The sequence below is a fragment of the Manacus candei genome, unplaced genomic scaffold, assembly GCF_025592945.1.
Source record: "Manacus candei isolate 608988 ecotype Guabito, Panama unplaced genomic scaffold, ASM2559294v1 h1tg000046l, whole genome shotgun sequence".
Lineage (NCBI taxonomy): Eukaryota > Metazoa > Chordata > Aves > Passeriformes > Pipridae > Manacus > Manacus candei.
Genome location: NW_026138094.1, coordinates 4,010,485 through 4,022,266, shown reverse-complemented (window position 1 = coordinate 4,022,266; position 11,782 = coordinate 4,010,485). Strand labels below are relative to the sequence as shown.

Genomic DNA, 11,782 nt, shown 5'->3' with positions numbered 1-11,782 from the left:
TATATAAATGTCAGGTATTGTTATACCCCACTTAGGAAAAATGTTTCCATTTATTCCTTTGGATTTACTGTTGAGCATTTAGAGATAATCGTCACTGCTGATAATAACAGTAAGAATAGTATCTTGAGCACTGCAGACTGTGGAGATTGCTCTGCATTCTGCTTGTCTGTAGCAGGAGGTCGCATACTGATAAGAAGGAGGAATTTTTTGACAATGTGATTATAGAGAAGTAGCTATTTTTCATATTATATGGTCAAAGTGCAACTGTCAGAGTTATTTACATGGGTGCATCATTTACAGCCCAGGATTATTGAAAAGGCTCAGATGAAAGGTAAGCTGCTTTCTTGATGATATTCCAAACAGCACAGTACAACAGCTTCCTGTAGTAGGGCCATTTGTTTTACTGTATTACCTCTCTATACTTGTCTAAGTTCTACTCATTCTTTTTATTAATAGATTTTATTTAAATGCATGACAGATGTTTCTAACAATGCTTACCCAAGCACTGCTTAGAATTTGTTAGAGAGATTCCAGGGTTTATTCTAAGATGGGTGCCTTTGGAATTTGGTGTTTTGATTGGGTTTTGGGGAGGGGGAGACCTCTTCTTTTTAGCATAACAAGAGTTCTGAATGTAGTTCAGTATTGATTTAACAGGAGTGTAAAAGACAGAGGCTTTTGCCAGGTAGATGAGTAATTTCAGCTGTGCTCTAACAGATCAAATGGTCTTTATAGTACTGCAAAACAATCCTGCCCCAGCAATTCTCTCAACTGAGTAACACCTAAATATAAAGACCCTCCAACTTCCTCTTCTGCTTCCCAAGTCTCTCCTCTCAGATTTCTGTCTTCCAGTTGGGATATCTCATTAACCTGCAGTCTCTATCCCTGCCTCATTATCTTCTCCTGAACATCTGAGAGAGGCAGAAGCCAGGCTGTATTAACCCACTGATTGCTGCTGACCGAGTGATGCCCCTGAGCCCTTTAGGAAGCAGCTTTGGCTGAGTAAAAACTGCTGGAGGATGTGGTCTGGAACTGGGTAAATAAACAGGAGTAATCTACTGTGGGGATTGAATTTGTTAAAACCTTGGTAAAACCACTGTATGGAAGGGAGCTGAGTCTGTCCATAAGGAAGGTGTGCAAGTTTCCCTCCTATTCCCGGTGTCTTAGTACAGAAGCTGTAAAAACATTAAAATGTACAGAACTACTTCTGTACATCCCCTTTCTGCTCACTAGCAAGGGCACTTTCCTGCCTAATCCAAAAATATTACCCCCAGAAAAAGGTTAAATGCTTAAGAAAACTTAATGTTGCTGAGATTCTTTTTCTAGTGCCATAACCCATTCAAAAATACCCCATGTGAGCTCAGTGCAGGGGGTACTGTACCCAACAACTGCAGGATTGCAGTTATGACTATATGTATCCTATAGAAATTCCCAGAAATTTCCAGTCTTCCTAGTGTATTGACTTTTACATCTATACCATCAGAGCACTGTTCAGAATTAACATAAAAGTCCAGAGTGCAGCTTGGAGGTCAGTGTGATCATAATTTGGCCATGCTGGTATATTTACTCTAGCTAATAGAGTTTATTTCTTCTTATTTTTCCCTATTACTGCTTTTATCTTGTTCTGTCCCTGTGGAATTTTAACCACTGGTTATCATAGGAGCAAGAAAAACCTCAAAATTCTGGAAAAAATGTGATAGATTTTTCCCACACAGGAGACAAAAAATGAACAGCCAAATAGCAGAAACAGAGATGAGCCTCTATAGATTTAGGCATTGCAAAAAAGTGGAGTAACATGGGTGTTACATGCTCCATGGGCTATGCAAAACATTATTAACAATAGTATCTGCTTAAAGGACTTAAATAAGAGAAGTTATTTTGAAATGAAAAATCTGTAGTGAAACCTGTGAAGTATTCATGCAATCAGAGCTGTGGCTTAAGATATGAGGAAAGACATTTCTAAAATCTCCTACAAAGAAGCGTATAAAGATTTACCCCAACAATATCATCAATTCTCCTCATGCACAGAGTTAGTACAGGAGAAACCAAAAGCATGGAATGTTTTTCTGAAGTAACATAATATGCTTTTGTATTTATTGGAATAAACATGTATGCATAGTAAGACACTTGCTTGTCATATGATAGATGGTAGATCCATCTAACTCTTCCCAGAGATTTCTTTATGGAAACCACCAAAGAACCTCTGTAATTTAATCAGTAGCCACTTGAACTGGCTGGCTGCCTGTTAATTGCTTGGACAATACCCAAATTGTCAGACCAAAAGACCACCCAGTGATTCATTGGGCTGTCACTTCGTATAACTAAAGCAACAAATATAAGAAAGAGTGCCTGGAACGAGTCTTCACTTGTGATGTCTTCTCTGATATTTTCTCAGTAACCAATCCATTAACATTGTTCATCACCTTCTTTAAAAGCTTGAAATGTTATTGCTGCAAATCTCAAGTTTCCAAGGAGCAGTTAAACTCCAAGGTGCTTCTGCAAAAGTATCTCTGAGGAAAGCCATGTTTGAAAGTTCTCAGAGTTCTGTATCATATTACTCAGGTGATTCTGCTGCTTCATGGATAATGAAAATCTACCAATATTTTTATTATGCAATTTTGGTTGTGTATTTTACTTACAGAATGCCATGACCATCCATACAGCCCTTTATCTATCCTTACAAAACTTCTGTGAGGTAGGGCCTTGCAAGTATTTCCATTTCACAGACAAAATGTTAACATAGAGATAGTTATTTTAAGTTTCCAAGAGCTTTTGAAATATATTTTCTTTATAGGCCGAGAATAATCAGCACTGATACGAATTCTGAATTTAAATGCATGTTTGGTTACAAGGCACAGAACTCTCCCATAACTAAATTGAGTGTATTACCAGTGAGACAGAGTAAAGGTAAAAAAAAAAAAAAAGTGGATTTGGGAGACCTTGAAGCAATTTTCTGACAAATATTTTCTCACTGGAATGAAATCTAAGACTGATTTAATGGATGCTATGAAGTGAGAAGTAAAACCAATCAAATCTCCAAAACATATACTATAAGCAGATAAAATATGTTTGTACTTGGCATGCCTTAGTCTGGAAGGCATTTAAGAAGGGAAGTGCTTTTCCCATTACCAATGTCCAACACACTGTACTCAACAATATGTAGGAGAAACAAAGGCTGTCTGTCCCAGTGCTTGGACACAACACATATCCTGCTGCTGCTCTTTTCTCATCACTGCTAAATCTGCTCTTACTGTTACAAATTCTATCAGCCAAGAAGCCATACTTTCCCTTTGGAAGTCCTTAACCTGAAGCAGTACTTAAGGAGAAGGAATGCTGTCACTCCAGGACAAGTGTCATGACATCTGTAATGCATTTTTGGTCATACCTCCATCAGACATTAGGAGCCTGTTTGGTCACAGACCATCCACTGAGTCCAGCTTGGAGCTGTGATAAACCCTCCAGTGTGGAATCTGTCCTCTTCAGATCATCTGCCTGACTAGTGACTGGATGATATACTGGGCCAAGGGTTTCTGCTTCATATCACATAGCAAGGGCATCAGAGAAATATTGGTTCCTGCTTCTCTCCCAGCTTCTGCAGAGGGCTAGAACAGAGGAACAGAGAATGTACAGGAATAGGAGGAACAGAGGAATGGAGAGCTGTCCAAAACTGTAGCTGTGGCAGTTGGATGACAAGGGTTTAAGTGCTACAGTCTGCCCACCTTCCCTGTTCCCTTAGCTGATTCCATACTCAGTGTAGATTAAACCTCCACGAAATGCATCCTCAGACAGGATCCTATGGAATGAGAAATGCTGTCCATCAGATATTTAATCTCCCTCTTACTTCAGCTGCTACTGGTTAAAAGCACTGAGGGAGCTAGTGTTGATCTACTTTTTCTGACAGTTTACTGAAACACTACTGTTTGCCTCCAGCATTTAAACAGTATTTTCTAGTTCAAGGCACTACCATCATTATGCTTTTTTGTGCTAGTTTTTCCCTTTGTGCACAGTCACATGTGTGGTACCTGCTTTTATCTCTGAGGGCCTGAAGATGATCCCACAAAATCTTCCTGAGGTTTCAGCTGATGCTGCAGAGACTAAGGTTGGTGAACAGCTTTGATTCTGGGTCTCAGTTTTGTGGCTTCTCTTTGAAAATCTCTCTCAACTTCTTAGCCAAAGTAAATGTCAGTGCAGACAATTCCACACTATGCCAAGGCAAAAATATATGGACCTTCAAAATGTTTTTTTTCCAGGATAATTCATGACATTTTCTATAAAGCACTGTTATTAGAAGAGTTCATAGCACAGAATTCTACACTGTGTATCCCCCTACCTTTCTCTGTTCTTCCTCTTTGTATTATCGACAAGGATGCCCCGAGTCAATGCCTTCCTGCCCAAGCACCTGCTGGCTGCTTCTCATTCTGCAAGAATTACACATGGGGACTGTCTTTGTAAATCTTAACAATTCTGAACTCTCAGAAACATCCTGGGCATCTTGCAAACTAATGCAATTAAAAGAACAGCAGCAATTTAATTGACAGAAAACCATATGTTAAAAGGTACAAAAAAACCCAGTGGCAACTGTATCAATACAGACAGATATGACTTATTCTCTTTTAAACACTTGTATTATGATGTTAAAAGCTTCTTCAGACGTACACATTACTGAACTGATATCCATCTTTAAAGTAATCATGCTTTCAGTTCATTCTCAGCAATAATATTCTTAAACGTGGGTTTTCAGATAAACTCAAGAAAAAGCTGGAGTGAATTTCAAGGCTTGAGTGCTGCTGCCATCTACATGGCAGGAAGACTATAAACCAAAACAAACAACAAAAATATGGATGTTACATTTACTGGGCAGAGCTGTAAGTCTGCAGGTCAGGGTGATTATAGAAAATAAAGTTCTGAAATGGAATCTTTTATGAACCTGAGTTTCTGGTGAAAATTTATAATGATTTAGGGTACAAATTCCCCAGGTCCTTATTATCAAAAAGATTACTTATTGTTTAGATAAAATTTGAGAATAAATAAGGAAAATATTACTGTTTTATTAGCGTTGGATATTGTTAATATTTTTTCTGATGAGTATTATGCTTTCAGATGCTAAACAAAAAACAAAAAACAAAAAACAAACAAACAAAACCCAGAAAAAAAATCTCCCTGTTGCTGTAAAACTGGAGGGAGTAACGTACTTAATGAAATGACATATACTACTTACATATACTACTTACTCTCGTGATACTATTTTTCATAACTATTGCAGAGAAAGAAAACCAGTTTTTATTGCTACATTCTCAAGACAGAATGTAAATTCAGTTTGCAAAATGTTGCATTTTCAAGTTAAGTCTTCTAGAATTACATGAAAGGAAAAGATAAGCGTAATTAGATTTGTACTGTGTAAGAATTTTTGTCAAATGCACGGCCCACTCTAAAAAACTCTGCAGATGTTTGCTACGTTCCATAATTTTCAATACTGTTTAGCAGCTCTCACTGTTTCACCTTAAAACCTTAGTTCAACTTTGTACTTACCGACCACACCATGTCCAGGATGCTCAGATTCATCAGAAGACACGGACTGTATTCTGGATGTGACGCACACAGTTCTCAGACATACCTGAGACCTTCCAGCAGGTGTCATTCAGGAAAAAAACTTCCCATGGACACCAATGAGACAGTCTTGGGTTATTTTATGTTGCCTCCAGGTTCAGAATTACTTCTTCAAAACCAAGAGTGATGAATTTTCACTTTGGGGATCTATGAATTCAGATGATAACTCAAATGCTAATATGAATGCTCAGAGCTTTGCCTAGCAGCTCAGACTGAGTATCCTAGGAGGAAGGAAAAAGCAGAAGACCAGGCCTTGAAATTCCTCTGCATCCTTTTGTCAGGCAAGAAGAATGGCCTGCAAAATCCAGCAGAAATATCCATCATGAGAAGCAGGACTTTGTCATCCCAGATCCCCCATCAGGAATGTGCATGTGATGCCATTCAGGACTGGCACAATGACTTTGGAACTGGGCTGGAGTTTGCTGCCCCAGTCTGCCTTCAGAGAACATGCTCTTCCAAAAGGAGTAAAATCCTGGAGAGAGAGGCAATGCTGCTGACTGAACCTGTCCCATTCTTTTCTGAATTTTCAGCACTTCAGTTCAGTCAGACTTGCAAAATCCTTTCCCTTCCTAGATTGCTGATGTTGTCTTGTAGCCCTGCTGCACAGTGGTTTTGTTAAAGTGTGTCTTTATTTCAAAGGGACACAGAATCCCATATATATATTTCAAGTCCCATGCCAACTTGCCTTCAGAACATCTTTCACTGGATTGGGGAAGGGCATTGCTCAACAAAATACAACCCATAAATGGAAGCAGTTTATTACAGTGATCAAATTTAAAATATGTAAATAGCACAAGAGATTTCAAAACATAATGCTTGGATCTGGAACCATAAATGAACAGTTCAAACTTCAGGGAGGAATGTAAGTCAGTGACCATTTAGCAAGTATGAATCACTTGGAAAACTCAAAATCCCTCAAATAAAAGAGATGTCAATGAGTTTTAGCTTGAGCTAATACTAAACCAGTAAGTGCCTTCTGATTTTTTTTTCTTCAGTTCAGCTTAGAAACTATTGCAGGAGTTTCATACGTGGGTTTGTATTCAGCTCTGAAATTGTCACTTTGTTGCAAGAAGATTTCTCTAAGTGAGAGTTCATCGTGAGCACATATTATAAAGTTGGTTGTTTGAAAGACATCCAGAAGACATGGGAAATATATTTGCTTTACTGGGAAATAAATGTACCTAATAAAAAAAGTTCCTGCCTTACCTTACTCATACTGCAATTGTAATTAGCACAAAGCACGTATAAGCATGTGCCAAACACCAATCACCTCCCTACAAGCCATTCCAGAGAGCTGGTTTTATTGGCAGGCTGCTGATGTGCACTGCTTTGCAGAATTAAAGACAAGCAATCAAATATTGTGTTGCACAAATGTAATTGCTATTACAGCGGTCCTGGGTGTTATGGACAATGCCAATTCCTTGAGCTATGAGACCTCTTTGAACACATCCGTTTTTAAACTATCTACTGAAAGAGTTTTAAAAAGATTTGTTGCCTTGGCACTAGGAGCAGAGCTGGCCCAAGTGAGCAGATGCTGCTGCAGAGCAGTGATTCTTGTTGTGAAGGGGCTTTTCAGTGCCAATGGAAGATCTGCTGCCACAAACTGGATGTGGCTGTTCACACGGATGTGGAGCAAAGGAGAGAGCCAGGTCCATCCTTTGTCATTTGTTCTACTGTCTGCAAAGTTCTTGAAGGGCTACTAAGTTGCTGCAGATATATCTGCAATTTTATTTTTACCTTCTAGATGTTTGCAACTCTGATTTAGCCATGAAAGTTAAGAGGAGGAGAAATGTCAGCTGAAGGCATGTTCTGCTCTCAGTTGTGTTGTACAAGCACAAATACATCAATTATATTATTCCACATATCCATCACAAGAAGTGCAAGAATGAAGCCATAGCACTCGACATTCTGTTTAGTCACCATAATTCAAGTACAACCTCATATGAACAAAAGATACATTTTACAGAGGAAAATACCTTCTAAGAATACGGAAAGTTGTTTCTGAAAAATGCCAAATGTGTGAAAACCAATGACTTTTCCGTTAAAAGATGCCATTTTTCTACATGGTATTTACTGTTAAAGAAAAAAAATGTTAAATATCTTTATCTTCTCTGGATTGCAGCCAATTTTAATGATAAATTCTTTAGCTGAATAAAAACTGAGATACTTATTCTCACAAGGCCCTTCCACCTGGTGTTTCTGAAGGCCTCACTGCCATACTCTGCACTTAGGGACATGGACTCCTGGGATAGGAGAAAGCAGAAGAAAGAAGGTTTTGTGTCTGTATCATGTTGAATCGAATTCAGGCCATAGTGTGGCAACAGAAACCTGGTTTTATCACTTCCACAGCTGTGACCTTTCCACACAAGGAAGGAATTCATTACCAGAGAATATTTCACACTAAAGAAATCTCCACCCTCACAGTAAAGGCAACTTACAGCTAAAGTGACAACTAGAAAGGATAACATCAGACCAGGATTTCCACAACAAGGTACAGATCCAGAAAGTCACATCCTCAAGTCCCTTTCAATCCATTAACTCTCCAACTACTGGTAACATAGAAAGTGAACTTCCTTCTCTGAATGGCCATTATTTGTCAAACAGCCTAAATCCCCCAGAATGTGAGGTGATAAATGAATCTAATCAGCTGCACATATTCTACAAACATAATGATTTTTTTTTTTTAAAGAAGGAAAAAAAATGTATAGCTGCTTTTCCCAATGAGTACAAACAGATGTTCAATGAAGTGTATCATTTCAAAAAAGGACTCCAATGGGCTTCTTCAACTTCATATTGGTAGTACATTTCTACAGATGATGGTGATGGTAGTACTTATATAACAGGAAAATTTACATCCTAGACATGACCAGATTTGTTATCTATTTCCCCATCCTCTCCTGTGCACAGAACATTCTTTGTATTTTAGTTATTTCTAAATATTCCATGTTTCATTCAAAATGTGCATTTTTTTCCTTTAAATATAAGCAAATTTTCTAATTATTAGAAATGCATTTGGTTTTGCTCAGTGCTAAAATGCTTTTGGTAATAAAAGTCAGAAGCAAGTTTAAATTCGATGTATGTAAAACAACACTAAAATTGATGCAACTGTTTAATGGCCAATCAAAGTTGTAAGATTTGGGATCATTGCATAAATAAATGAAAAACATCTAAAAATGAAGAGCTGATATTTTCTATGTTAAAACTATCTAGATATAGCTAAATATATGTAAATCTATTAGTGAGGGAATTGTGAATTGAAGCCAATAAATCAGTCAAAAGAAGTGGATCTTATGGAAGGTATTTCTTCTGAAAATGAGCTGTTAAAAGTATACTATAATAAATACAAGAAGCCATTTCATGTCCATGCCACCCACATATGTCCTGTTTCATGGCTGTCCTTGTACATCTTCTTTCAGCTAAATAGGTTTCTCTAACACACCTTACAGGAGCACACTTTAGATATCCAGGGATGTGTCTTCGTGTCATCTGGAAAAGAAATGAATTCATCTGGTTTAACAACTTTACACTTTGAAATAATAGCAAAGACTTTTTTACTAAAATGTAATTTATTTTACAACCTTTTCATAGAGTAGCAAACCCTATAATTTTTGTAATGGAATAAAAATTTCCAGCACCCTCATGCTAGTGTTAAAAAAGACCACAAATCTACCTCCAGAAGACTAATAACATTATAACAGGAAGCAATATGGAACCCAAAACAGCTCAGGAAAATGTATGGCATTCCTCAAAACTCTTCTCCTGAACAGTCTTCTGCTTCTTCCTTTTTTGATTTAAAGGAAAATGCTCCAGTGGATTGGCAGAAAGATAATTTCTTTTTTAAATTAATAGGGTGTTTATGTTTTTTCAGTAAATATAATTGCCAAATTAGATGTATTTTCCTTCAGCAAAAATAATTCTATAATAGCTGTAAACAGAAGTAAAAAGAAGTTCTGTTCATAAGGCATTATATTTTAATCCTGTCGGGGCTTTTTACAATTCCACAGAAAAGTACTCTCAATTTTCAGATTTTACCTTCATGACTTCTTCTTATTTGCTGTATTGTAATATTTACAACTTGAATTTTAAATGTTGCTTGCATTAAAAACTGCTCAAACATATTTCATCAGTACATGAACACTGAGAAAGCAGCACACACTATTTTTTCCCAGTCTAATGGATATCTTGTAAATTTTTCATATTATCTATATCTTTCCATCTGTGTCATAGGAACAGAGATACACATTTTCTTACTGTCTATTATGTAGTCTTCTAGTTTTACAGTTTGATTTAGTAATAAAAAAAAAACCCTAATCCGAAAGCAAACAAAAAAACCCCCAAACCAAACCAAAACCTGTGAGTCATATTCTAGGAACCCAGAATACTGATGGGATGTGACACTACATCTACTGCAGTGAAATTATTATGAATTGAAACGTGCCTACTTTGGAAATTTCAGAATTTCCTTCTGGAATTATTCCTAGGCACCAACATTTTATACACTGAACACACTGGGCTCCCAGTGGCTGTGCCCAGTGGGCTGCCCCTACATTGCATCCTCTTCCTGCTCCAGGCACCATCATCAGCAACAGCCTCCAGCACCCCATTCCCAAGGGGAATGAGGACCCAAGTCCTCATTTACTGCCATCTGCTTTTCATGAGGATGCAAACACAGCAAAAGAAAGCCATGCTTTTCTAGGGTATTTTGTACTTGAAAACTTACAGAATATTTGCTTTTATATTCTGCCTGTGTTCTGATCAACAGCCACAGAGGTGACACAGTGCTGATTCAAATAACACTCTTCAGTGAATGGAACTTGGAGCTGGTAAGTGATTATTCAATAATTATAACTTGCCTGATAACAACACAGTCACACTTTTAGTGCTGTATTTTTAGGCACATTGTGGCTAATAAGAATCTGATGTTCTTCATACATTTTCATTTCTATTTGCTGCAGTTCTGCCTCTCACAGATTGGGTTTCAGAGAAATTCAGAGATCCTACTCATCTCTATGTCAAGGTCTATCTAGGAAAAGCAATTAAGCAAGGCTGCAAAAACTGCTCAGATTTTCCCTATTATCTCTTATGCACCCAGAATTACATTCCATCCTCAAAAGTGAAAAATTGAAGAGGGAAAAATTTAACATGTGCCATGTTTTTGGAATTAAGGGGTGGGAGAGATCAGGAACTGCAGAAGAGACCAGCTGACTCAGGCAGAGACTGCCTGGCTACTGAAGGCCAGAAGCATATGGGGGTTTTACCATTTACCTGGTTTCTATCCAAAAGATAGAAAACACTATACTTTCCATCTACAGCTTCCCATTCAATCTTTCATTAGGGAGGGTCATTTGCCCCCTATTACCAAGTGAACTAATAGCCTATTTCCTACTCTACTGCAAAAATCTCTGTTGTGGGAAAGAAAGGGGAAGGGGCATCTGTGTCTACATTGTTTCATGTGACTTCAACTCAAATCCATTTCTCTTTTTCAGAAGAGCTGCACTTGCAGAATCCTCCTTAGTGGGACTGCACCTCATATGAAAGCTAAGACACCTCAAGTTGTGTCTAGTCCTGCTACAATCCTCTTTGATTTTGACTGACAAAATTCAGAGTATTTTCAATCCCCTTAAAACCCATCTCAAGCAACTCCCTTTGGACAAGATGATCTGCCTCTGGAAGTGTAAATTTTCCACCATTGTTTGTACAAGAAAACTCAAGTGAATAGCTCAGACCTAGAAGTCTCTGACACATCCATGTACCCTCACTTTCAGCCTCTTTCTCAGTTTCCTTAAATGAGGAAAATTTGCCTGATAAAATAGTAAACTGCTGGGAATATTTATTTATATAAAAGAACCACTCTAAGAGATAGTGAATTCTTTATGGGGGGTTGATATGATTAAAAGTCAAGTTCTACAAAAAGCTGTTGTAATTCTTATCTGATTATTATGTTCAAGGCCAGAGCAGAGACAAGTTTGAAAAGCCAAGGCTTTGCATGTCAAACAGAAGTAGTCCTCAGCATGTGGGGAAAAATGGCAGTGATAAACCTACTATTAGGCATCTAGGAGAGAAGCCCAGCATCTCCTCTGTGTGGGGGCTACAATAGACATGAGCCACTATCACAGATAATGGCAGCCTGTAGGCACATGAGGGGAGCAACTAAAATCCATTTCACTTAGACAAGAAA

The 11,782-nt window shown here is 37.8% G+C and overlaps 1 protein-coding gene across 12 annotated transcripts in view; it reads right to left on the bottom strand.

The window, feature by feature from the left end:
* Window positions 1-2,767: 2,767 nt before the first annotated feature.
* WDR72 (WD repeat domain 72) overlaps window positions 2,768-11,782 on the bottom strand; it is a 109,666-nt gene continuing 100,651 nt past the window's right edge. For 6 of the 12 annotated variants that reach the window (XM_051797191.1, XM_051797195.1, XM_051797194.1 and 3 more), the window contains one exon: window positions 2,768-9,090. In XM_051797191.1, the coding sequence (XP_051653151.1) occupies window positions 9,035-9,090 (56 nt within the window). In that variant the 3' untranslated portion in view covers window positions 2,768-9,034. The remainder of the gene's footprint in view (window positions 9,091-11,782) is intronic. The other 6 variants (XR_007906191.1, XR_007906192.1, XR_007906189.1 and 3 more) reach the window with 5 other exon arrangements.